At 38.1% G+C, this 27002-nt stretch overlaps 1 protein-coding gene across 2 annotated transcripts; it reads left to right on the forward strand.

Annotated features, from left to right (window-relative positions):
• The first annotated feature begins 37 nt into the window (after positions 1 to 37).
• SEPSECS (Sep (O-phosphoserine) tRNA:Sec (selenocysteine) tRNA synthase) lies at positions 38 to 26181 on the forward strand. Of its 2 annotated transcripts, none has more exons than XM_010710328.3 (12): positions 38 to 181; positions 677 to 831; positions 2388 to 2506; positions 2593 to 2751; positions 3833 to 3986; positions 7466 to 7568; positions 9645 to 9774; positions 9921 to 10012; positions 17795 to 17888; positions 18552 to 18642; positions 20720 to 20966; positions 24067 to 26181. In XM_010710328.3, exons 2-12 carry the CDS (start codon positions 743 to 745, stop codon positions 24127 to 24129), a joined length of 1341 nt encoding a protein of 446 aa, XP_010708630.1. In that variant the 5' UTR covers positions 38 to 181; positions 677 to 742; the 3' UTR covers positions 24130 to 26181. The 2 variants fall into 2 exon arrangements, with proteins under 2 accessions (XP_010708630.1, XP_010708629.1); XM_010710327.3 differs by lacking the exon at positions 38 to 181 and adding an exon at positions 205 to 528.
• The last annotated feature ends 821 nt before the right edge of the window (positions 26182 to 27002 follow it).

Raw genomic sequence — 27002 nt, forward strand, 5'->3', positions numbered from 1 at the left:
GCTGCCCCGCGGGGATCTCCGCCGCACGCCGCTCTGCTCGCTGCGGCCCTTCATACCCCGCTGCGGTTGGGTTTCTTTTGTCGTCACGAGTTAAGCGACCTCTGACCGCTGTGTTGCAATAGCGGTGCTGTGTGCGCTTTGCGCGGCTTTCCGTTGGGGATCTGCATTGCGGTAGGTGGAGGTGAGCACGGTTGTTAGAGCGGAGCGCACGAAGGAGTGCATCTGTTGCAGTTGCTGACAGATCTGCCCACAGCTTCCTGACATATCGGGTAATAAGTGCAAAGGAAAACACGCAGGTGTGAAGATGTGTTGCAACTGTTCCTATTTGTAATATTTTGGATTCTGTAATATCCCAGTTCTCTGCACCCAGTTTTACCTGCTGTTTCGGTAGTATTACACTTCTGTGTTGAGAATACATCACGTAATCCACAGTGTTACACATTGTGATCAACACCTGTGTGCTGCAGTGGCTTGGTGTATGCCTTACTGAACTCTTGAAAGTGAGAAGTACTCTGACTTAATAACAAGGTATGCCAGCATAATTGCATTGAATATATGGCAAAATCATTACTTCTTTTGGTGTTCAGCATCTAAGAGCTGCATCAGTCAAACAAGTCATGTGTTTGTTCTTAATTTCCAAGTTTATGAATTATCTTTCTGTATTCTATATATGAAGGGAAAGTGCCCTGAAGATGGATGGGATGAAAGCACCATTGAACTCTTCCTTCATGAACTTGCCATAATGGACAGCAATAACTTTCTGGGCAACTGCGGTGTGGGAGAGAGGGAAGGCAGAGTGGCGTCAGGACTTGTTGCCCGAAGGCACTATAGGTACAAGTTTTATTGGCTGTTTGAATTATTCTGTTTTATTATTGATGATTTTGAAGTGCTTATGTTAATTGTGAATTGTTATCTGAGACCTGGATAGCATTTGAGGAAAAAAAAGAATGATGCAGTATTGAAGCGATCCAATTTTCTGTATTAAGTTTTCATTAATAATTCATTGGGCAGTCTTGAATGTAACAAAAGTATTTTGCTGGTTGTACGTCCTGTAAAACTAGTATAAGCCTAAGATGCCAAATTGACTGCAAGCAAGGAGAAGTCTTTGTTGTGTTTTAAAATAATCCATGCATTACTTGCTTTTTTAATACTGTACAGTTTTTTGTCACTGTATCAATCAAAACTACTGAATATTGTGGTTGTAAAGTACTGAATCTCCAGTGAACGGTTATTTGTATTTTTTTATATATTCATTGCTATGTTTATAATGTGAAAAGTTGATATGCATGTAAAAACTCAGTCTATATAAAATTTATTTTATATGAAGTGAGCTGAATATAAAGACAAAAGGAACTATTAATGGCTCAAAGCCCTTACTTTGGAAGGGCTATAACAGGTATTTTGGAAGCTATAACTCTAGAGGCTCTGCATTAATGTCAGTATGAAGATAAACTTTTTTTTTTTCTTTTTTGCACAGTGTTCTGTGCTGAGTGGCTTTGCAGTTTCATCCACTGTGAATGAAACTGAGTGAAATTTCTTGGGATATTTCTCCTTGAAATAGTAGCACAAAAGCATATTAGAGATGAGAATTTTAGTGAGCTTTACCATATGAAAACTGAACTACTTAGGCTTAATGCCTTTCAGAAGCCCTAAGTACTATGAAAAATTAATGAAGAAAACCACTAACACATCAGTTTGGACTTTCTGTTTTCTGTTCTGCTCTCTAGTCGCAGATTTGTGAGGTGTGGAAGGCAGAGAGTTGCACTGGGTAGAGTGCTCAAATAATTGCTGGTGTTGCTGGAGAGGGCATGCCCAGCTTCTGGCCAGGGTGAGCCTGGGCTGTCATTTAGCTGCTGTTGATCTCAGCAGCTCTGTCACCTGGCATCTCACCTTCACCTGGGAGTCAGCAAGAACAAGGAAAAGTTTGGAAGCTCTCATCCATGCACTGATTGCTGAAATGGTTTGCCTAGTAGCTTTGGAAGTGGGAAAGGTAGCAGGAGGTGTTTCTGAAGCAGTGTTCTACACTATGCTCCGCTGTAGGCAACTGACTTTTGTTCTCTGGATTTACATGTCTGGACATACCTGCATTTATAATGCTAATTCAATAGGCATCGAAACGTTGCTGGGATACACTTAAAAGTAAGTCTAGCAGGTGCTCAAGCTGTTGCTGTACTGGGTCTTCTTGAAGTTTTTAATTTCCTTTATGGAATATTGTTTGTCTATTGTTCAAAAGAAGAAAAAAAAAACAACAGTTTCATCCCAACGTACGTAGTTGGTTGCAATGGAGTTCATGAGAGTGCATTGGATACAATATCTTCCACAATTGTTTATCAAACTGAATTCAGCATGACAAGTCTTGATGTGTGTTTTCGACTTTTTTCGTTCAGGTTGATCCATGGAATTGGAAGATCAGGAGATATTTCTGCAGTCCAGCCTAAAGCTGCAGGGTCTAGCCTTTTGAACAAGCTTACTAATTCAGTTGTCCTGGATATTATAAAGCAGGCTGGTAGGTGTACATCTGAAAATCTCTCTTTTTTGACAAAATGTCATGTGTTCTTCATGTTAATTTCTGACTGACTTTTTCATGTGCAGGTGTCCGGACGGTGACCCATTGCTTTGTGGTTCCTATGGCAACTGGCATGAGCCTAACTCTGTGTTTTTTAACATTGCGGCACAAGAGACCAAAGGCAAAATACATCATTTGGCCACGTATAGACCAGAAATCTTGCTTTAAATCTATGATAACTGCAGGTAACAGGGAGATGACTGGTTACATGGTGTGCTTTTCTAACAGATACAACACTTTACCTTTCAGAGTGAATTTATATACTTGGAATCATATCCAGAAAAGGTTTAATGTGTATAGTAGTTGTAAGTGCTTTATCTCTACACATCTGATTTCTAACACAAAATCAGACGTGTTTTCCTATTGCCTTAGAGAATGTGGGAGTATGCTGAAGTAGGGAGATGTATGTAGTATTGTGGTTTCTTAGCAAAGAGCACAATACTAAGAAAATTAGAGTTCATTTTTCAGTTAGATGCCTAATTTGCTTTCCTGAGAATGATGTCAATCTTTGGTTTGTGGTTCAAATCCCTTCTAAAATTTATTCAAAAAATAAAAAGTGTATTTGAAATTGGGATCAGAAGGTGACAAGCTGACTGCCATGGTGTTTTACTTTGGAACGTGGCAAGTGTTAGCTGCCCCGTTTGTTTTTAATCTTGGTATGTCAATGCTCAGTCAGGAAATAAGTTTGGTGCCTTTCTTAGTTCATACCTTATTTCCTTCTCAAAAGAAATTCCCTGTCTACCAGACTGTAAGTAAACAAAAGGATAGAAGTCCATCACTGCTCCAAAGCTTCCCCTCCTGCAGATAGACCCATGGAATCAAGGAAATGGCAAGTAAAGGAAATGTGCATGAGCTGAAAAATGATCGTACCTGAGCAAGTGGTGGCATAGATTCTCATCCTAGTTCCTAGGAAACATTTCATTTCAAGGCCAGGTTGGATGGGGCCCTGGGCAAGCTGATCTAGCGCCCTCTGATTTAGTGGTTGACAACTCTGCCTGCAGTAGGAGTGTTGGAACCAGGTGATCTTTGAGTTCCCTTCCAAACCAAGCCATAGTATGATTCTGGTTTTTGGTATAAAAGATTCATTGGATAAAAACATCTAAGCAGAGGCAATTCTGTGCTAATGTGTGTATATTATTAAACTAAGTCTGAAATTAGCTGTTATAAGAGAAATTGTACGTTTTTGGTGTTTATGGTAGAAATGAAAAGCCTGCAATTAGTTGGAGATTTGTTGACGTACATTTGGATCTTGTTTTTGTTGGTTAGGTTTTGAGCCTGTGGTGATAGAGAATGTGTTAGAAGGCGACGAGCTACGGACAGATATTGAAGCAGTGGAGGCTAAAGTCAAGACTCTTGGTGCTGAGAATATTCTTTGTGTGCATTCTACAACATCTTGCTTTGCTCCAAGGGTACCTGATAGGTAAGTAGACTTCATAAGAAGTACGTTATTTGTTGTCAGTGAAAAAACCATGTTTTGAATGCTCAGTTACTGCCAATAAGTGAAGTGCATCTAGTGAAGATGCTTCAATCCCTGTGTTTAAGGGTGATGGCATGTTGTGAAACAATGCTCCAAATGTTTCCAAAAAATGTATTAGGAAAATGAGAAAAATAGAGAAGGTCTTCTTTCTCTCTTATGAATGAAGTTAATAATGATCACTTTGGCTGAAATTAATGCTACTTTGACAGAAGTTTCTTGTGGGATTTTGTGGAAGTAGTAAGAGTAGAATCTCATAGAAATGTGGTCCAGAAAGTGTTCCGCAGCTAATGCCAGATGTTAAATATTATCTTCCCTTTTCTACTCTTTTCTTCTAGCCAATGATGAATTTTTTTAGGCTAATACAACTGCTAAGAAAAATAACCTATCACCAACATTTAAAATCATTGCTTGAGTTGCTCTTTCCTGCATTATGCTGATGTCCGTAGCATTACTAGAGATGTACTAATGTAGGGAAACCCTTGGAAGCATGCAGGGCAGTGCTGTGAGAGTATAACATAAGATTTGCTCTACTGTCATGTATCTGGGTTTGAACATTTACATTTATAGCCTGATTGTCTGATGCTACAACTTAAAATTTCCAGCTGTTAAATCACCATTAAAAGAAACCTAAACTACCTTGCTTTCTTTCTTCCTATTATGTGTCCGTGTACATAACTTCTGTAGTTGCTGCAAATGTGTCAGTTCAAGCACTTTCTGAAGCAGAGATGAGCACTGCAGTTAGGAGATGAGAAATAGAAATAATGTCTTAAATATTCTACACATAAATTAGTTCTAAAATATTTGAAAAACAGTATTTATCATAGATTTAGCCTAGTTGCTAGAGGGAAGTTAAAAGCAAATAATTCTGTCAGAATGTTGTTTGAAGCTGAGTTCCAAATTTATTGGCTAGCTTAAATCAAAGCTATCAAAATTGAATGGTCTATTTTATAGCTTTGGTAAATGAACCTTTTCCTTATCTGCCTCCTCTTTTTGACATGCAATTGTTTTGTTCTCTGCAACTAAGAGATGAAATATTAGGTAGTGGCACTGTGTTATGATATACCACAGATATAAGAGAATTTGAATCCACTTTCTATTTAAAGGATACTGTCAACTACTGAAGGCCATAACATCCATCTTCCTAGAGGAAGGAGAATAAAGCATTTCTGGAGGATACCATTTTTATATGTCTGCTTTTAAACAATTTACGTTGTTAAGGCTTTGTTTAGTTGTGATGGTGATGTTTTAAAATTTTAAGTGAGTTAGGATTGTTGAATGATTAGGGTAAGACCTATAGCTCCTTTGAAGCATTATGAGACTTTATTGATATAATGTACTACATATTAGAGTAGATTTCAGTTTTCTGTCTTCTGCCTGTTGCTACAAGCTGTCTCTAGAAGCACTGTATTTAAAAGGGAACCGAAGGCAAAAGGTGACTTTTTGGTTAATTAATGAACTTAATCAAATTCTCCACTTCGTCACTTTCATTAGTATTAGAAGAAAGACCAAAGTTGTTGTTTTTTATAAACTTTCACAGGCAGGAGAGAAAGAAAGGACATAGAGAAATATTTTGCCATTTATGCTATTTGTGACTTTTGGGAACTTGAGTAGTAACCAAACTTGCTTTTATCCTTTATTTTTCTGATATGACTAGCTGCTCTTAATAGTTTAGTTTAAGCTTTAGAAGCATACAAGCGGTGTGCTTTATTGTTTGCTTCCCATGCAGAATCACATATTTTCAACCTGTAGCACTCCCATCCTTTATTGTAGCGTGGATCTAATTATTCAATGAAATATTTGTAGAAAAAGTGCTTTTTCTGTTTTCCGGATCTGTAGCAGCCAGCATATTGCTTCTCTGGGACTCAGCAGGTGAGAAAGATGATCAGCCATACAGAGTAATGAACCCTCTGTTTCTAGATTGGGAATTTCTCTACCTGCACTTGGAAAAAAAAAACAACATGTAAGAGTGGGAACTGTTTTATTTGAGTCTTGTTGGAAGGTGAGGAATGAGTCTGAGTGAGCAAGACCAGCAAATCAAAAGGCAAAAACTTTGCCTGGTGTAATGTTTCCTGTTAACTCAGGATTCAGAATGTTGGTAAATGGGAAAAATTACTGGACATGCATTTCCTGCTGAATATCTTGACTGTCGAAGATGAATGCGTGCATTGTAGTGCGAGTGTTACCTAGCCAAACTTGTGCTTTGCATACTTGTAATTTTCTTTAGGAACAATACTGTGATGTTGTTGTTTTCCTAGGGATTGAGGTTCAGAAAATTCAATCTGAGGTTTGTAGCTGAGTTTTGCATTACAAAAGAACACAAGACAATATAATAGAAATAGAATACAAAAGAATGTCACCTCTTGGGAAATGTTTTCCTACTCTTGTCACATTTTATATGGATGTCAGTAAATTACAGTGAGAGGCTGCACAAAAATAGACAGGGGAAAAATGCATTGAAGCATTGGATTTTTCTGGTGCTTTTTTAAAAATAATCTTTATAATCACTTCAAATTATTAAGTATTACTTTATTTTTGAAATAGATTTTCTTTTTAAAGATATTCACAAGTTTGTTAGAAATCAAGGTATTAAAAAAATAAGAGCTTGATTGGAGTGCTTTGGAAAGGTTATTAACCACATGTGTGCTTAAAAAGCTGAAGTCCCTCAATGGAAATGACCTTTGCATTCAATTAAATCCTAGTTTCACTGAGAAATAATCCAAATTGGCCTTTCTGTAATTCCAGGAATTTCTAAAGGCAGATGAAAACTTTCCTTTTTTTTTTCCTGAGTAAACAGTTAAATGAAGTTTTAATGTTTTGATCTCCCCATCCAGTCATTTTAAGGCTACCCATTCAAGGGTATCATTTTAAGGGTATCCATCCCTTTTGAAGAATTTTTTTTCTGTTGCTCAGTTGAGCTGAAGTATGCAAGTGAGATCTCAGCCAACGGGCTGAAGTACTGGTTCTGAGGGGAAAAAAGGGTAGAAACCTGTAAAGGCTTCCTCTTTTGTGAAGTTCTCAGTTCCTCAAACACATCTTGAAACTTCCATCAAACTGTTTTCAGGCTGAATGCTAAAAGAAAAGGAAAATGTATGAATAGCTGCAATACTGTTAGTTATCACTAAAGTAGGAAAATATCCGAAATGATGATTTGAGATCTGTGTACTGGGTTCTAGACAAAACTTTCAGCGAAGCATGAAAAATCTCAGCCTAGTTCAACCATTTGTAACACGTACAAAAGTTAACAGAATTTTCTTCGTAGCCTTTGTTGCTAAATGTGATTACTGCTGCCAAGAGGCAGTAAACAAGAAAGTTTATTTTCTCATTCTGACCTTCTTGTAGACCTTTCAGTCTTTTAATGGTCTGATTGATAACTTGGATTACAGTGATTAGTATTTCTCTAAATTACAATTTTATGCTCATAGGCTGGAGGAATTGGCTATAATTTGTGCTAATTATGACATTCCCCATATTGTCAACAATGCATATGGAGTTCAGTCTTCAAAATGTATGCATCTTATCCAGCAGGTAGGAACTGTGCATTTCAAATATATATATATATATATTCTTAACAAGCATGAGAAGACCTCTAATCATAGACAATGCTAGCAAGTTTTATCATGTGTCATAGCTTGGAAATTAATCCCACATATATCCAATGGTTGGACTACTTCCTGAGAATATGGAGCAGAAGGAAGTAATACTTAAAATGTTTGTTCTTTCTATTATTGGCTTTTTGTGGAATCAAGTTTGTTTAGGCTTCGTTTATGTTCCCGTGTCTTTTACAATGGAAAAATATCCTTATTAATCTTTCTTAAAATACTTCATAAAGTTATTAACGTAATGACCTACAATCATTAAATAGTTGGTTTTACTTGAATAGGAATTAAGGCTTCAACAGAATGAGTTACTGATTTTCAAATTTTCTTCAATTTCTAAATTCTCAAAATCAAATGTTCGATTGGCACAATCTTGAAGGCACAAGGTGGTACAGCAGCACTGTGTAAGTGCTGTTACTTGTCAGTACTGTTGGCACACAGAACACCTGAAAAAACTGTTGAATTCAATATTGTATTCAAAACAAGTTCAATTTCTTCTTGCTGTTTTTGCAAAGCAAATTGTTTAGTAGCTAAGATCAGCCACCAAGCATACAATGCCTGCATTTTTTGCTCATTGCAAATTCATGCAATGTTTTTTGATATTTCTCTGTTCTCCCTGTTGCCTATGTATTTTAACAGCATCCAGGGAATCCTGAGCTGTTATGTATATGCCGATAATTTTTTTTCTGATTAAGACGACACTGTTATTAAATGAGCGAAGACCAGCTGGATCTTGTTAGCATTTCTAAATTTATCTTGAGAGACTGAAGGAATTTGACAAGAAGTTGCAATGGTGTGTGAAATAGAACACTGTGTATGTTTGATCTGTGATGATACATGTTTACTGCATTTAACTTGCTTAATTGTAGTGAAATTCTAACATGAAGGAAGCTGTGGGATTGCTGAGTTTTGCTGCATATGATGTCATATCTGATGATGATTTTCTCAGACTGCAAAGCCACAAAGAGAACTGCTCGTGTTTCTGTGTCTGTGTTTTTTCCCTAGCTTCTTGGTGGGTGGTTTGGGTTTTGTTTTCTCTTTTTTTGATTCTGGGAATGTACACATTTGAGCTGTCATTTATTTACAAGAATTTATTTCCTCTGACAGAAAATGTACAGTCCGTGTGGAAGTAGTTACTAATGAAATCAAATGTGTGCCTGTTCCCCATGCACTAACATACTAGAACACAGAAATAACTGTGTTTTAGTTTTATCTGCCTTTTTCACTCTTTTTGCCATAGATGTTAGCTCTGCTTCTGTTTCTTGATTTTAATACAAAGTACTTATGTGTGTACTTGAACTCTTTAATATATATGATCATTAATATACTTTCCAGCTTCTGTTATGATGCATGCTGCTTAATTGCACTGTTCATTGATACTGTATTCCTAAAACTGAAGTTGCACTGCAGAATCTACCTTTTTTTTTTTTCTTCCTTTAAGAATATCTCATTGCCTAAATATTAGGGTATTTTGTTTTCCAGGAAGAGGGAAAGTCTTTGAGGAAGTTACCTGGATCTTAATTTTGCAGGCAGCATTGTGAAGGAACGCTGTCACAGTTCGTTTGTTTTGATGCAGATTATATGTCGAAAAAGATATTCTTGTTTTCTGATGAGGCATTAACCTGTAGCCTTTTACTGCCAGAATCTGTGACACATTTTGAATTGTACAGTGTTAACTTTGTAATTCCCATTCAATTCCAAGAGAATTTTTTTGATAGTTGCTGCAAATGAGCTACACTTTTGAAGACATGCAGGAACTAAAACAGTATTTTAAATCATAGCAAGTGAAGGTTGCTGAAGATAATGTGTTTGCAAACAGCAAAAAGATGGTAAGCAATGCTAAGCAAAGGTAATGCTGTGATTTAAAATTCTTCATCACAAATAAAATATCTGAGAGAGTTTTAGGAATTACATTTGTTTTATTGCTGGATTATGAGTAATTATGCTGCTTTCCCGTGTTTTTTCCTAATATGTGCTGTGGATTTTTTTATTCCTTTTGATAAAGGGTGCTCGAGTAGGCAGAATAGATGCTTTTGTTCAGAGCTTGGACAAAAATTTTATGGTTCCAGTAGGTGGTGCTATCATTGCTGGCTTCAATGAGTCCTTCATTCAGGAGATCAGCAAAATGTATCCAGGTAAGTAGCTCACAAATTGATTTCGCCCATACAAAATAAGTGTAGAAAATTTGATTATCAACTTTCTTTCATATAATTTTTGTTTGTTTTTGTCGTTTCAGAAACTTAATCTGTACTTCTTGTTTTGTTTTGCTTTGCTTTTTCAGGAAGAGCTTCTGCATCTCCTTCCTTAGATGTCCTCATTACACTTCTGTCTCTAGGTGCCAGTGGCTACAAACAGTTACTGAAAGAGAGAAAGGTAAGCTTTTTGGGAAGTAGCATTTCTCGAATTCAGCTCTTAGTGTTGTTGCAAAACTGCTTCATGTGGTAAATCCTGTTTCTGTCTTGAAAACCGTTAAATTTCTTTGGAGTTTACAGCTCTTAATGTGGAAAGGCAATATGATACAATTACTGCTTGAGCAAATAATGTTTGTGCATAAGTTTGATTTCCTTCTTGTATTTCAAATGAGGGATTTTATGTCAGTTTAACTATCTCATACAGTATTCATATTTATTGTTCAAGAGTATGACTGATGCAATAGAATTTTGTCCAGTACAATCTGAGAAGTGCTGTGCTGTGTAATGATGATCACAGTGCTCATCTCAGGGGTCTTTGCTCATCTTCATTTGGCCATATTATGCTATTGTGCTATGGTAGTGTTAAATGCTGTGTGCCATATTCTCAAGAAAATCACAGCTTCTGATTCTGTGTTCTTGGCCACAAAAAGATTAAAACATTGTCATTTAGGGCATCCATCTAGATACAGAGCTAGGTTTCTTCTCTGCCTCTCCCATGCATGTTCTGTGTTGGATATAACTGAGTTTTCAAAATATTAAGTGTTCTAAAATTGGAACCTGTGCATCTTGAGTCATCTTCAGTTCTGGACTAAAAGGCTTGCTTTTGCTATCTGTAAGCTTTAACAGAGAGAATTCTTTTTATAGAATGTTTTAGGTAAGGAAATGTTGTGGATTAAGTACTGTAAGTTAATAGTTTTAAATCATGCGTGATTTGTTACATAGATAAATTTATTTAGGAAATATGTTTCATTTGTCTCCTGCTGGCGGCTTGCTGCTGCTTCTGATATCTGAGCAGGATGATAATGCGGTGTGCCATGACTTGTTTCTAGTTCCTTGTACTGGCATGCAGAAATTCTGTACTGGAATTGAGATCCCATAGGAGTGGCAAATTTATGTATTTTTCTCCTCCTCTTCTCATCTCCAGAAAAATTTCAAGTGAATTTATCATGTTTTTGCAAAACCGATTTTTGATGTCAGACTTACACTTGCATCAGATATGTAATGAGCAGTATAAATATTGCCACGTTATGAATAATAAGTTATTTGTAAGTAATAAGTAAACTGTCTTAATGAATAGCTGTATAATATTTTAAATCGTATCATTTTCTTGGAAGTAAAATTCTAAAGTGAATAAAGCATTACATTTTTACAATTTCAGGTCTGTTTTATTTCAAGTGTGAGTATACTCTATAAACATGGCCTTATATATGGCATAAATATTTTTCTTTTATTGGATTTGCTGTAGAAATAGAAACCTTTTTTTGCTTAAATGTGTTTGTTCCTGAATTGTAAAAATGTAATAATGGTGCTTTATTGCCTGTGCTCTGTGAAGGCAGAGGCAGAGCTATTAGGCTCTCAGCAGGAGCTATTTATAGGTTGACACTGAGTACTCCTTTCTATATCGGTTCAGTTATACCTACTCAGACAAAGTCAGCTATAAAAAAACTTCCAGTATTTCTTTCTCTTTTTACACTTATTCACTAGTGTTATTTCAGGTTACTTGAGTTCAGGCCAGAAAAACCAGAATACCACTGAGAAGAAGTGAATCACACGCAACCAAGGGAAAGAACTGGTCATAGAATCCCCTTAGAAGGGACGCACAAAGATTGTCGGGTCCAATTCCTGGCTCTGCACAGGACCACCTCAGATTCAAGCCCTGTGTCTGAGAGCATTGTCCAAATATTCCTTGAATTCCAGCTGCTGTCACCAGTGCTACGAAGAGTTCCATGCCCACCACCCTCTGATGAGTAACCTTTTCCTAATATCCAACTTGGCCCTCCCCTGACACAGCTATATATTGTTCCCTCGGATCCTGTCACTGTCACCAGAGAGTAGATTAGTACTGCCCCTCCACTCTCATCATGAGGAAGCTGTAGGATGTCACAAGGCCTCCTGTCAGTTTCCTTTAGGCTGAACAAACTGCATTATCTCAGCTGCTCTTCATACATCTTGCCCTCTAGACCCTTCACCATCTTTGTTTCCCTCCTTTGGACCCTCTTTGATAGTTGTACATCTTTGTTATATTACAGTGTGCAAACCTGCACTCAGTGCTTGACGTTGAAGCTGCACCAGTGCAGAGCAGAGTGGGACAATCCCTTCCCTTTCCCAGCTGTCAGTGCCGGGACTGATGCACCCCATGATATACTGTTGAATCGTATTCAATTTGCCGTCAACCAGAACTTCCAGACGTGCATGGCTGCTTTCAAGCCTCTTATTTCCCTGACAGTACATGTATCCAGAATTACCCCATTCCAGCTGCAGAATTGAGCACTTGCTGTTGACTAATTTTGTATGGTTGGTGATTGCCCATCCCTCTAGTCAGTCAAGATCTCTCAGAAGACCTTTCTGCCCTTGGGCACATGAACAGTTCCTCCTAATTTAGTATTGTCTGTAAACTTAGTGTGCATTAGAGTCTTGCACACAGATCATTTATAAAAAACATTGAACTGACCCATAGATGGGGCTCTGAGGTACCCTACTAGTAATTGGCCTCCAGCCTTCACTAACCCCATCTACTCTAAACCTTTGAGTTCAACCCATTAGTCTGTTGTTCACTCATCATGCCATGTACAGCATGCAGCTAGACAAGTACATTTTGTCCAGAAGAATGCTGTGAAAGACAGTATAGGACTTTCTGCTGAAATCCGAAAAGATCACATCAGATGGCTTTTCTTGGTCAACTGGATGGATAACCTTGTCATAAAAGGAAATTAAATTTGTTAAACAGGACCTTCCTCTGTTGAACTTGTGTTGGCTGTGACCAATGGCTACAGTCATTCGCGTCTGTTTCAGTAACTTCCATTATGATCTTCTCCATAATTTTACCAGGCACTGAAGTGAGACTGACAGGCCTGTAATTACCAGGGTCGTCTTTCTTGCCCTTCTTGAAAATTGGAACAATATTTGCCAGCATCCTGTTTCCTCAGATTCCCAAAGCCATTGAAAAATAACAGGATAGTATCTGGAAGTTTTTTTCAGTACCCTCGGATGAATCCCACTGGGCCCTGTAGTCTTTCGTGCACTTAACTGGAAGAGCAAATCCTGTATGAGTTCAGAGTCAGCCAAGATGGTGACCCTGTCTATGGCAAGGGGTTGGACTAGATGTTCTTTAAGGTCCTTTCCAACCTACTTCATCACTCTGTGATTCTGTGGCACAGTCCCTCAATTCAAGGTGGGAGGAGTTTCCTCAGCCAGCCCACCTCCCTCAGAGCTCTGTCCCAATGCTGAGCAGTTCTTCTCTTTGAGCACCTCCCACAGGCGCCCCAGACCCTAACAGAAAGCTTGGACATGCCCAGCTGCCCCAGGCCTGGGTAGCTGCATGATGTTTGGGCAGCTCTGTCAGGGAAGCTGAGTCAGTTCCAGTGGGTGCAGAGGCTGTAGGGGATGCAGAGGACGCAGCTTTTTATTGGGTGAATTCCATTGCTGATTCAGCTCCTTGTGAGCAGATTAAAACCTTCTTCTGAGTTGACTGTTTGAACTGGCACAGTGGCAGTTTCTCTTTGTGTCCCCTGCTGCATCTGTCCCATTTTTCTTCTGCACGGGGATACTGTTTAATATAGGAAGGAGATTGTAGGAGAGAGAGAGGAACGTGTACATGGAATGATATTTTCTGGGAGGATGGCATTCATGGAGTATAAGGTTGTATGCTCTGATATGAGAGGGTAAAATGGGTGCAGTGAGTCTGAGGACTGAAGAGCAAGGGAGCAACACACACATACTGTCTGATAAATGTGACTGTATGTGATAGCATAACAAGGAAAGGATTGAAAGTAGTTTTTCTCACTCGTGCTATGTTCTCAGTATTATTTTTTAATGCATATGTCATATTTTCAAAAGTGGTTTTCTGATTTCAGTAAGGGATTCTAGGTCTTCTTGTAACGCAGATGATGGCAACAGGTCCATACTCAAATTTGTTAATACTATTGCTTTTGAAGAACTCATTATTATGTAAAAGTTAAGCTTTTGAATTGACTCCTTTGGTTTTCTCAGTACTGTTTATGTTGTGTCCCATATTCTGTATTGCTAGGTCTTAAAACACTCTATTTGCATTATGTGCTGCTTTGTCCAGGATATATATTGCAATTACAGTGACTGCACTGCATAGTATCATAAGCAGCAGACTTCAGTTAATGATCACATCAGAATTGATGGAAAGCAGGGAACCTACATTCCATGACAGGTTTAATATTTGTTAATTGTTTTCCAGTGTGTAGATAACTGTCCTGTTAACTCGGATTAACTAGTTAGTATACTGGTATTAGTGGAAAGGTAATAGCTTCATTTTGCTTTCAGCAATTACATCTGTCAGCAGTGTTTTCTTAACAAACTAATGGTCAAAATAATTCTGATTTTCTGAAATGAGATGTGGTGGAGCTTTTTATATCTATATTCAGCTGTCTGTGTCCTTTTGAGAGTGATTAACTGGAGTCATTCTTATGTCCCTAAAGAGTGTGAATCTGAGTCTAAAATATTTAAAACCACAACTAGTGGGAGGAAATTGTTTAATTTTTACAGTTTGTTAAAATACTGGTTTTACATTTCTGGCTGTGCTGTGCTTAATGCACCCTCAAATGCTGTTTGCCCATTTGGCTGTTGGCCAGCACCGCCAAGGTCCCTTTCTGCAGAGTTACCCTCTGTCCACTCATTTCCCAGTCTGTACTTGTGGCCAGTGTTACTCCCAAGATCAGAACCCAGCGTTTTCCTTTGCTGAATTTCATGCTGTTAATGGTTGTCCATTACTGTTGTTACAAAGATTTTGTATTTCGTACATTTTTAAAAGTTCCCACTGTATTAGGAATTTAGAACAAACTTCTTGGTGTTGTGATTCAAGAGAATCTATATATGAGGCTATGTGGTATATGTAAGTACTCCAGGTGTACACATGCAGTTTCTCTGATGTTTTCATCTGCTGCGTTTCAGGAAGTAAGCCTTCTGATAATGGGGCTCCATGCTCAGCAGTGCAGCCTTTTTTTGTGTGCATGAAATGGTGTGCCCAGTGTCTGATCAGGTTGCACATCAGATGCAGCTACTCTGATACATAGAGCAGAAGAGGAGCTGTGACAGTTCCATCCTGAACAACTACTGCAGCAGCAGCAGCAAAGTATCTTAACATGAGACCAAATCAGACTCAGGTACAACATAAGAGAGTTGTCAGTATGTATGGAGCACAAGGGAGCTGTAAAGTTTTGTTGTTTGTTAAGTTTTTGAGGGGAAAGGGAGAATTAAATAATGAAACATAATTGACATGTAGTGCTTGGGTTGTTCAGTGCAACTTCAGCATAATAGTTAGCTCCAAACGAGAAAGCTTCATTGGCTGTCACAGAAATGCAATTCTGTAAGAACTTATTTGTATATAATTGCTTAGGGTGCTTATAAATTGTCCACATAACAGAAATGTTTTGTAATAGGGGTTGGTTATAGATTTGACCTCATAAGAATATTTCGTATTTCATATTTCTTTTTTTTTTTTTTTGAAAGGCCATTAATCTATTTTATAACAATCTATAAAATAACGTGAGGGCTTCCAGTGGAAAAATGCAAAATGCAGTAGCTCATAAAAATAAGTTTTTGAATCTGTGCAGTCAAACACATAAAAATGTACATTTGGATTCTTTTTTTCCCCATCTTTCTATTCTCTCCTGTTCTGCCAAATTGCTGTGTTTGTGAAGGCTGATAGTAACCTACGTAGTAATTTTATTTAAAATGTTTGTACAGTGGGTAACTGGTTGTAACAACTCGGAGTCCTTAGGTAATAAATATGTACTATAAGAGATGCAAGAGAGAGTTCCTTACACATGATGTACATAAATGAATTACTTGGGAATTTCTTCCTGTTCCAAGAGAAGTTTTTCTCAGAACTAGTTTCATAGATAATACCTCCACAATAGGCAGAGTTAATGTATAGTTCTGTAATATCTTGCTTCAGCTGTAGAAGTAAATAGCCAGCAGAGGGAGCACAGATTAATTTATGAATTGGATTACAGAAAGTACTGATCTAATGGATAAACATATTAATGATGCTCATTGTGGAAAGCAAATAACACATGAGTAATGTGTTTATATTCGGTGACGGACTAGGAGGAAGGGAGATGTGTTTGAATATTTGAGTAAATGTTTTTCAGCTTCTACAAGTGAACTGTAAATAAACTGATGGATTGAAACCACTAAATCATTTCATTTCAGAATGCCTCTGCAAAATACAAATGATTCTTCACGCATTTTGAGTTCTGATAAAGAATCACAGATGCCTCCCGTACTTTTGTTGTTGTTCCAAGTGTTACAGCAGCTGGATGCTCTTGTTGATAATGAATCTATAACCTAATTTGTTTGTACAGCAGCATCCTACTTTTTCTCTCTGGCAGAATTCATCCTGTGGTATTAGGAAGCACAGGTCAGGAGCGGTGGTCATTTGTTTGCTCATAAAGTGAGGCTGGGTTCACTGCAGTGGCTTAAACAGCTGTAACATTCTTCTAACTTAGCTGCTACGAAACTCATTTGGCTTCATAAGACCTGTGGGAGGCTCTGTTTAAGAGCACAGTTTTGATCACAAGCTATAATTTGTACCTGTCAGAGTGTGCGGGTCAGAGCAGGATACTGGTTTGCAAACAGGAGAGACAACTCTATTTAAGGAATGAAAAATCACTTGTCAGGTCCAGAAATTGATGAGGATGCTGAAACGGGCAGTCACATTGAAGTAGATGAGCAATACAATCAGAAAGAGGAAAAAGCTGGTGTTCAGTATTTTAAAAAAAGAATACCCAGTATCTGCATCTTTTTGCTAGTATTTATGAGAAACTAAGCATTGAAAAGGGCAGAAAAGCAGCCAAAGAGTACAGTAAGGAGAATGGTGTTTATTTTTACTGTGTTGTGTGTTGAGCTGATACGTGATGAGGAAGATAATGAACTGAGGAGGACTATGAGCAGCTATCCTAGATTGTCACAGAAATGGAGCGGAGATGAAGAAGAGAAACAGGCTTTAATGTGTGAGTCGCATCTTAGCCAGAACATACATGAACTCCAATTTCACAACACTTTCACAATTAGAGTGGAATCTAAATAAGTGGCATCAGGAATTCAGATATCTCTTATTTTAGGAGGCTTGTACAGGAGAGGTGGGTGATAGGAAGAGGACTGGCAGTAGAATGTATGTTGTATGAAACAAAATGCAGTCATATGTACTCATAGCTTTCTCTCTAAAGAAAAAACATACTACCTTTCTTGTACAGAAAGAGAGGGCTATAAACCAATGGTAGCTGTGATTGTATAAGTGGTAACAAAAAGTGATTGTTTCAGTCTGAAACGTATTAATAGAAAATAATACAGGAAGCAATTGGCCATTTGCGTGGTTCGTTCGCTGGCTCATGGGACTGGAGTGAGGGAAAGCTCTTGCAGGAGTGGGTAAAGGTCAACTCCTTCAACAGGATACTAATATGGGGGAGGACCTGCTGTAGGGTGCTAATCTCGTCAAGATTTTACTCCTCTGGGTTTCAGTTCCACAGAGAGAATGGCTGACCTCCCAAGCACATATATTAGATCAGATTGAGAGCTCTCCACCATCCTGAGGGGAAAAACAGGTTAAGGAAATGGAACTGTTCCTTATAGATGGATTTCAGAGAAGTATCTGTCCGACTTATTTGGTGCACTTATAAAGGATGTAATAGAGACTTAAAAGTTTAAGTAGGTAGTATTTTCTTTGTTTGATAGCCAATAACAAAAATATTGTGTCCTTTTTTTTTTCTTCCAGGAAATGTTTTCCTATCTTTCAAGTGAGTTGAAGAAGTTGGCAGATATCCACAATGAGAGACTGCTGGATACACCACATAATCCCATATCCTTAGGTAATTATGGAGTTTTAAATCTTTAAAAAGAAATTCTAATATGGTATGCATTCATAATGCACTTATACATACATTTGCTATACATTAGGCATTGCACACTGCACTCCATTAAATTATTATAAAGCCAAGATGAAACCATTGAACCCAATAAGGTAACCTGCTATAAAAACAGAGTAGTAGGTTGTGACTCAGGCCCTTTTTACAAAATTGCTTCTGTGCAACATAATCAATTATTGTAGTCAAGGCAGGCAGAAGATGTCAGCATGTTACTTTATAAATAAATAGGTTTTAAAATAAATTAGGATATAATTACTTTACATATCGTCTTATATTGTTGTAAAAGAGATTATGGGATTCCTACTCAGGATATTTGTTCTAACCAAAAATTCTGCTGAACACTGAAGTAATGTTACACCCTTGTGCAGGATCTCTGCCTTACATGCAGCCCAACCAAAGAAGTAATCCATGCCAGTCTGTGGAAAACTGGAAATGCTGAAATGTAATATTTATGCTTATTTTCTTTTGTATCTGAGCACAAATCCTTGGACAGGTTTTTATTGTTGGAAGACACCTTATCCACTGTGATGCTTTTTCTCTCTCTCTCTTTTTTTTTTTTTTTCCAAAGCTTCATAGTAGTTTTAATCTGACCTTTTGTTACTTCAGCCATGTCACTGAAGAATCTAGATGAAAATAATGATGCTGCTGTTACCCAGCTTGGATCTATGCTTTTTACAAGACAAGTTTCAGGAGCGAGGTGAGAATGCTATGAATTTGAAAATTCTGGGGAGTTGTATTAGGATTTCATAAAATATATAATACAATATTTACTTTCTACCAGTTGTCTCATGATTACAGACTACAGTCTGGCAATTACAAGTCCAAAAGCATTATACCTTTCTTCCTCAGTATTATCTACTAATAATGTGTCTACCTGCCTGAGTTAGCAACAAGGCCTTCTCTTTTAGCTTTGGTGTACTAAATACATAATCTATCCCCATTTAATTTAGTGTCATTATTTCCTAGAACCCCTTGGTTTCATTTAGTTTCCAGCTGTTGTCTGATCTTACAGTTAGGTTGTAAGCTGCTTAGGGAAGATTTTTGTTTTGTTTATTGCAGCACAAATACGGTTGCGCTGGATGTCAGGGGAATAAGCTTTTAATACTCTGCTTAGCTTTCTGTCGTATGGAAGAAAATCCTACTTTCTGGAACTAGCTATATTTAAAAGAAAAATTCTACAACTTGAGCCAGTCTGAGCTGAATTTATTCTTAGTGATGCTGATACGTGGAAACATAAACCAAATCATTCATAATGATTTTGGCTTAAAGCTTTTAGAAGAAGAGAATGATTTAAAATTTGTTTTGGGAGAATTCCTTAATATGAATATTACTGCTTCCATGCTAGCTTCTGCCGTAGACTTAATGTGATTTTCTGTATCAGTGCCGATTGTTTCCACATCGGAAGGTATGCTTCATTAGCTTGGATTGTTCCACTTCCTGCACAGAGAAATGGCAGTAAATCTGTATGTTCTGTAGTTAGATGCTCTTTTTAATTCACCTTTCCCAACCTTGGCATGTTTTGCAGTTTGAGTCATCACTGGCTGAGGTTCCATATTTGAAAACTTAAGGCTCTCCAACTCTTTGATTCAAAGTTTCAGATTTTTCCTTTTATATGCATGCAATTCTTTTGCAGTACATATACTGTTCAACATGACATTTCAACAGATTTTAAACATTAGCCTTGAATTACATGGCAGTGGTGGCAATAGCAGCTCCCTGCATTGTTCATACACAGGCTTTGCCATAACGTGAGATTTGAGCACTTGGGCACAGAAAGGGTATGGCAATTATACTGGTATTTGTCTGAATACAGTTTCTTACATGAACTGTAGGGATTGTCTCTGCAAGGATAACAAATTCTTATCAGTTGATTGATGTTAATTGCTTGTGTAAGCTGTAACTGTAGCCATAAGGTGAGTTGATCCTTTACGAAAGAAAGAGGTAGTTTAAGGTTGTGGTTTATCAGGGAATGAATGTGTACCCAAAGTGCTGAGAAACAGGATGTCGTAGGTAGTGGTTCTTCCTATGTGGAAGAGGTAAAAGCAGTGCTGAACAGCATCCATTTGAGAAGGGAATAAAGATAAGATTACCGTCATAGGATGAGGGAAAGGGGAGCTGTGGCACCAAGGTATGCATGTGAGGAAATTGGGATCCTGATTTGAGGAAGTAGACTGAAAGAGGAGGCAGAAGGCAGTAAAGATTAGGGACCTGGTTTGGGAAAATACATAATGTCATGAAATGATGATACACAGTGGTGCACATGTAGTTCCAGCTACTTGGAAGGCTGAGCCCTGTGAAGCACTTGAACCCAGAAGCTTTGGGCTGCAGAACACGATGCTGAGCAGATGTGTGCCCTAAGCCTGTTCCCAGCACGGTGACTGTAGAGAGCTTGGGGTCACGAGGCTGTCTGAGGAGAGACAGCATGTCTGATAGTTAGGTCTTGTTATGGAATAGAAAAGTTGGCTGCAGATGTCTTTCATGTCATGCTGAGGAGCTCATAAATGCCAGTAGCAAAGGTGAAAGTTTGACCGAGGAGGGGAACGAATATTCACCTGTGCCCACAGACTTTATCTAATTGAGGATCTGCTAACTACTGTCAGTCATTGCAGTACTTAAGCACTAACTTGGAGAATCCCCATTCCAAGCCCACCTACAGGAATTTGTTTAGCAGATATTACACTGCATGGAAATTTGTGTAAATATGTGTATTGTAGTGTATCACATAAAAATATTTAAGGCATCTTGTAACCGAATCACAATTCTGTTTATTTCAGGGTTGTTCCTCGTGGGTCTGTGCAAACAGTGAATAACTACACTTTCAAAGGCTTTATGTCACATACAAATGACTACTCCTGTGCTTACCTCAATGCTGCATCAGCTATTGGAATTAAAAAGCAAGACGTAGACATCTTCCTAAAAAGACTGGACAAGTGTTTGAAGGCTTCTAGAAGAGGGAAAGAAAAAAGTTTGAATGAAATATGTACATCTAACACAGGCACAGAACAACTTGAAGACCAGAAGGTACAGACATAGTAACACAGGAAGATGCACTTTTGTTTGAAGTATGTCAGGTTTGTACTGGACTAGCACTGTGAATCTGAAGTGCAGAAAAGTTGGTCCTGATCTGAAAAAAAAACACCACCAAAAATTTTGGGGGTGAAATTTAGGTTTAAAGGAAATAGGTGATTTTCTTCTATTCTCTCTTACTGAAAAGTCAGTCATAAGCATTTTGCACCATGTAAATGTATATTTAATATGCCAAAGTAAAGCTCTACATTCATAAAAGCCTTCAGCTGACCTGTCAGTCTGTGGGTGACTGGTTGGGCTGGTGTTCATCAGGTCACAGAATATTTAAGCACATTTTGATTAACAAGATCTTCTGTAGCAGTGATTGAATTTCTTTTTAGATCTAGGTATACAACCAACAAGAAATGTTTTACTGTTCTCAAAATGTTTTGCTTTTACTCAGCTTACTTTCCATTTTTCTTTTATTTCCCAAGATTTATATAGAAATGTTGGGGATAACCCTTAGTAAATATAATGTTGAAACTGGATGAAGAAATTGTGGAGTTGGAATAGTGGTCTTTTTAGGCACTCTTACCGCCTAGGTAAGAGTGAGCTGCCTAGGGCAAAGCAGCCCTCAGTGGCAAAGAACTTAGGATACCTAATATCCTGTCAGCACTCAGATCTTGGAAACATTTGCATAGTTCAGCAACCCAAAGGCATTTTGAGGGAGTACAGTGATGAAAATGTGAGGTTGTGGAGTGGAGTGAGAGTTGTCTTCTTTATACGTTTCATCTCTTCTTTGATAGTTGCTCATGAATAGAGCAGTCAGGTCAGAGATCCACTCAAAAGGTGGAATGCTTTGTGGGATGACTGCAGCAGTTTTGGCATTTTTAGCCCAGTGTTTTTAAAAGTTATAGACATCCACTTCTGAACCTTCTCCTGCCATTGGCACTGTTGTCTGTGTCTGTGTGCAGTTACTGATTTGAATTCATTAATGAAACAATAGATTCAGAGTCTGTTCCTGAAACAAAGGTTCCATATCTCTGGAATGACAACATAGTAGGTTACAAAATTTTTTGTTAATTATTCTTAAATGCAATTAACACACCGTATGTAGATTTTTATGTCATTTACTGTTCAAAGTGAGCTTAGCATTCAGAGACATTTTGCTTTGTTTGTAATGTAGTAATCCTTGGGACACCGCAGTTAATGAGTTCTTAATGTCAGGAAACATTCTAGTTACTTTGTTTTGTGGGATCTGAGACGTATCCTCAGATCCCTCTGCAAATTGCCTTATCGATATAGGTAGTGCTTTCGAAAGAATTGTCCCTCTGCTGTGCTCAAATGAACTGATACAAGAGGTGATGTTAATATGTGGAACTACTGTATGCTGATCACCATCGAGGTGGTCTCACTTAGTGAAGTTCGTTGTATCTTTAGCCTAAATTGAACTGCTGCTCCTACATTGTTATTGCTACAGTTACACTTCAGGCCCATTAAAGCTTGTGGAAGGGAGGGCTCTCAGGAGTCACAGTTGTTATTTGCTGTACCATCATGTCTTAAGAGAAAGGTAATGCAACTTGACCACTAAGTCCTTGTGGCCATAACTAGATGTAACTTTTGTTTTGTTTTGATCTGAGATGATGCTATACCACAATTTTTCCAGTCAGTAAAGCTCTCATTCAGCCTTGGGAGACAGAGCTGAGCAGCTCACCCTGCACTCTGCATATTGGAGCAACCAGTGAAAACCACAGGGCCTTAGTGATGCCTTTCTTCCTGTTTCAGGATATTGTTGTCTTGTGCTTGAATGAGCGTAAGTTAGTGATTTAATTGGTTATTACAGACTACAAATATTAGAGTTATTGTTATGAGAGCTTAGGGTGGTACGTGGTAGTAGCTACAATAAGCAGTATCCTGAAACTGAAAACAAGAAAGCAACAATTGCCTTTTCTGAGAGGAAAAGACCTCTACCTTTTATGTTCTGGTAATAAATTGTCTGCTGCAAATAATTCATTTTCTTCTACTCTAGATTGAACTGCTTTCTCAGATAGTGTTTCTCCTGTCTTCAAAATGTTTCCCATTTGAAATCAAACATAAAAATTTCAACACATCTCTCTGAACAAGTATCCAGGGAAAGAATTAAAGTGTTTCATTCTGATGCTGTGCTTTTATACCTTGTATTTTTCTAATTGAAAAACATTTTAAGATAAGACTTTCAGTTACAGGTTTTTTTTTACATTTGTGTCACTAAGGCTTTTCACAGGTCTTAGTGATGCTACCTGAAACCAAACAGTATGAAATACTTTGAAAATTGTGCCCACTGTGAGGTATGATCTCTTGAACTAAATATTAGTGTATGTTCTTGTGCCAGTTCACAGTTTTATTTCCTTGCTTTGTTCCTTTTAGCATGTTAAGCTGTAATGCATACTGAGTTTGTAGAGACAGAAGCATAATATAATGTCACCATAGTTATATTTAAATTTAAATAAATGGAGAAGAAATGGTTATTTATGACATACTCAAAACAGGAGATTCAGTAGATAAACTTTGTATTTTTCAAGGAAGAATATAAGCCACTTACTCTCTACTCACCAATGTCTATAATGAGGTAATAAAATAATACTGGAACACACAGCTATTGAGTCTTCATTTTCTTTATATAATAGATATGGGAAGATTTCATGTCTGTGGCAGGTCTCAGCCACTAACAGCAGCACTGCTGAAAGATGGCAATAACTTTAGCGTAACTTTGTCTAAATATGAAGAGTAAAACAAATGCCTTAGAGATATTTGCTTTCTGTGAAGGTCTTTCTGAGATTGCACAATGAAGTAAGAAGTTCCTTGGCTCAAAAAATTAATTGTGCATCCTTTTTCCTGGCCTCTATATATGCATGTGACACCGAAGGGTTCTACGAACCTCAGGGATCTGCCAGAGGCAGCCTGTCATCTCCAGCATCCACAGTGCTATTGAGACATTTAGGAAGACAGCATGGGTTTAGATAACACTTGGGGTTATATAGCAGGAATCCTTAATAAAACACTATCAACAGATGCCCAGTTACTAAGGCTGCATCTCAGCTGCTATTTGTGAAGCTTCCTTCCTGTCTCATTTTAGGTCACAGCATTTCACAGTGGTGAAACAAGAAGCAAGCACGTGAAATTTTCCAGAAGAATTTAATGTCCAGAAATGTAGAGGTTACTGTTCTTACTACTGGTTTGTTGCTCTGCCAGAAGTTACTGCCCTGTAGCAGGGGCAGCAGAACCATCCGTCTGCTTGGCTGCTGCCACAATTCATACAGTGTTGGAACAACTCCTGGAACTGAGGTGTGTTAAAGTGAGCATTGAGGGTATGAAAAACTGTGCCTGTGAAGCAAGCACGTTTCCTGTTGCACTTCTTCAGAAAACGTAGATGCTGATACCTGCCTCTGAAGATCATAACCTTTTGTACCAGGATGTGTGGGTGGGCAGGAACCCCTCACACTGCTGCAGTTTGAGTCACTGAAGTGACTTGTGCCTCCTAAGGTGCCTGTAATTGTTCTGTGAGATGCTTTTCTTTCCCTCTGATGTTACATCTTATGCTGTCTGGATCTACATAGGTGAAATAAATGAAGGAGCAGATGGACTTGTCTTATAAAAATAGCACTGGAATAATACAGTGCAAGCAAACTGACACGGAATGACCCATCTTACAGACCCGCTCTTAGTTTACTTTTGTAGTATCTGAGATAATGAACAAAACTAAGGACTATTTGAGCAATAATATTGCCTATTCACGCTTCATTCGTAACGATTGCCTCAGATACAAAGCAAATAAAAGCTACCAGATGCAGCAAATTCTCTTGAGCCTAAGAAAGCAAAACTGTAATGTTGCAAATGTAAATGCTGGCATTGCAGCTTAATACACATATAAACCGAGCGATCTATATTGTGCGATCATCATATTTTAAGAAAGGCTGGAGCCCAGAGACTACCAAATGTTCTCATCTGCAGTGTATCAGCAGTTCTCAGTCTTCAGCTGCTGTATAGATAATAATTCTAATTGAAGAATCATTATACGAATCCATATGTGAGTGAGAGATGGGCTATAGCCTTTTGTTCATGATGCTTTAAAAATTGAGTTGCTGTTTTCACTTTTTATAAAGCGTAATTAGATTGCCTCATTTTTTAAAATGCAACATTTTAATCAACCTGGCTTGGCAGGATTTGGAATCTGAAGGAAAAATAATCGATGTAAATGACAATTTTTTTAAACAATAGCTATTTAAAGGCTTGAATTGGTTACAAAGTGACTTTCCTCAGAGAGAACCTTTGTTCAAATGGCTTTAATTTTGAAACCAGTGCTTGAAAAATTGTGCTGTATGTGCTCTGCAATAATAGTTTTTCATGTATTATACTTTTTCCCCTCCAACGTAACGACATTTTAGTGGTTTAATAATGCCATTTAAAAATTCTAGTTAAAAGGGCATTTGCTCTGTCACAGTTACTCATCAAGCAGCTGTCGTATCAAATTACCAATAGTAGATTTATCTTGATGGACCAGCTCCAGTGTTTTGGACCAGTTTCACTATAACTGGACCAAGCTTACATTACTCCTTTTGGGGTCCTAAAGTCAAGTTCACAAACAAATAAAGAGTGTTTTGATAATTCTATCTGCTGCTAAACAGGAGACTTGAGATTGAAATAAAAGCTGATCCAGTTCAGGAGCTGAATTGCTTTCTTAATGTGGATGGTGAAACTTAATTTGCCTTTAGATCCTGCCTGAGCTGCTGTAGCAGAATTATAACTGCTTTTATTTCTTTAACCTAACATGATGAACAGAGGGAATAGAGCTGTTTCACCAGGGTGTTGCCTCTCATATTACTCTGTCTTAAAGAGCTTCAAAAATAGGGCTGCCATCTTACACATTATTTGGTCTTTTGCTGGTTGAGGTGGGCAGTTAGTCTTGTACAAACATTACAGGAAAGTAGGTGTGTGCATATTCTGTCTCTAGACATCCCAAGTAGGATCACACTAAATTCAGGACAAGCATGTAGTGTTTCTACTGATCCATTCTTTCCAAAAGCTGCTGCTTGGGCGCATCTCTTGTGGCAGAAAGGTTCCAAAGGAGCACATGTCTCAGATACAAGTAGAAGGATTTTGGAGGTTTCTAGATTGGTTGTGTTTGACTTCTGCTACGCATGAAGTTCTTTGTGCTGTGTCAGCTCTATTAAAATGTTTGCAGCTACTCTCATCCCTTACCTATGTGTTTTCGTACTGGGGCTCAAATGCAGTGGCAAGGTGGAAAAAGTCTGGGGTGCCCAAGCAGAGGAAGACATACCACTTATTTTGACACTAGACTGCCCAGCACGTGTGGCACGTAAAATGAGTTTGCAGACAAAATACGGTTAAGCAAGTTGTTCATGCTGTATCTATTGTTTTTTGGAGTTTTAGGAACTATAGGTAGAAAGTACACTTAGTTTGGTTCTGTAATCTATCAAACAAGGAATGCAACTGATGAAGAAAGAAGAATCTGTCCAATAGAACTGAAGAGAAGCATCAAAATACAGTTCTCGTTTTACACTCTCCTTATATCAGCCTATTAGTTGTGCATCTTCTTTTGAAAGATCCTTCTCACCTCACCATATTTTTGTGAGGCTTTTTCAGCAAAATTTCTGTACTAACACATAAGAAAAATGTACTGCCCAGCAATGCATGGCCATCCCCATTGATGCAGAACTTCACAGGCATGAGAGGGCAGTAGGTGTGAGTGCACACACTGCTGGCTTCTTTCTATTTGAGGGCTTTTAAGCAGAAAATAGATTTGAATACAAAAATGTTTGTTAAAAATGATATAGCTGGTGCTATTAAAACTCGAGTTCGTGTTCCGGGCAGATGGCACAAGCTGTCACACTCTGCCTTTTGTTTGTTCTTATTTTTTCTAACAATCGGCCTAGTGTTAACTATGCTTTCGGTACCAGGGCAGCACCTCCGGCTGCAGGAAGCAGCACGGCACATCCCTCCCTGCCAGCAGATGGTCTGGCCAGGTCCCTCACAGCTCCTTGGCCCTCTATG

The sequence above is a fragment of the Meleagris gallopavo genome, chromosome 4 (genome assembly GCF_000146605.3).
Source record: "Meleagris gallopavo isolate NT-WF06-2002-E0010 breed Aviagen turkey brand Nicholas breeding stock chromosome 4, Turkey_5.1, whole genome shotgun sequence".
In the NCBI taxonomy this organism is placed as follows: domain Eukaryota; kingdom Metazoa; phylum Chordata; class Aves; order Galliformes; family Phasianidae; genus Meleagris; species Meleagris gallopavo.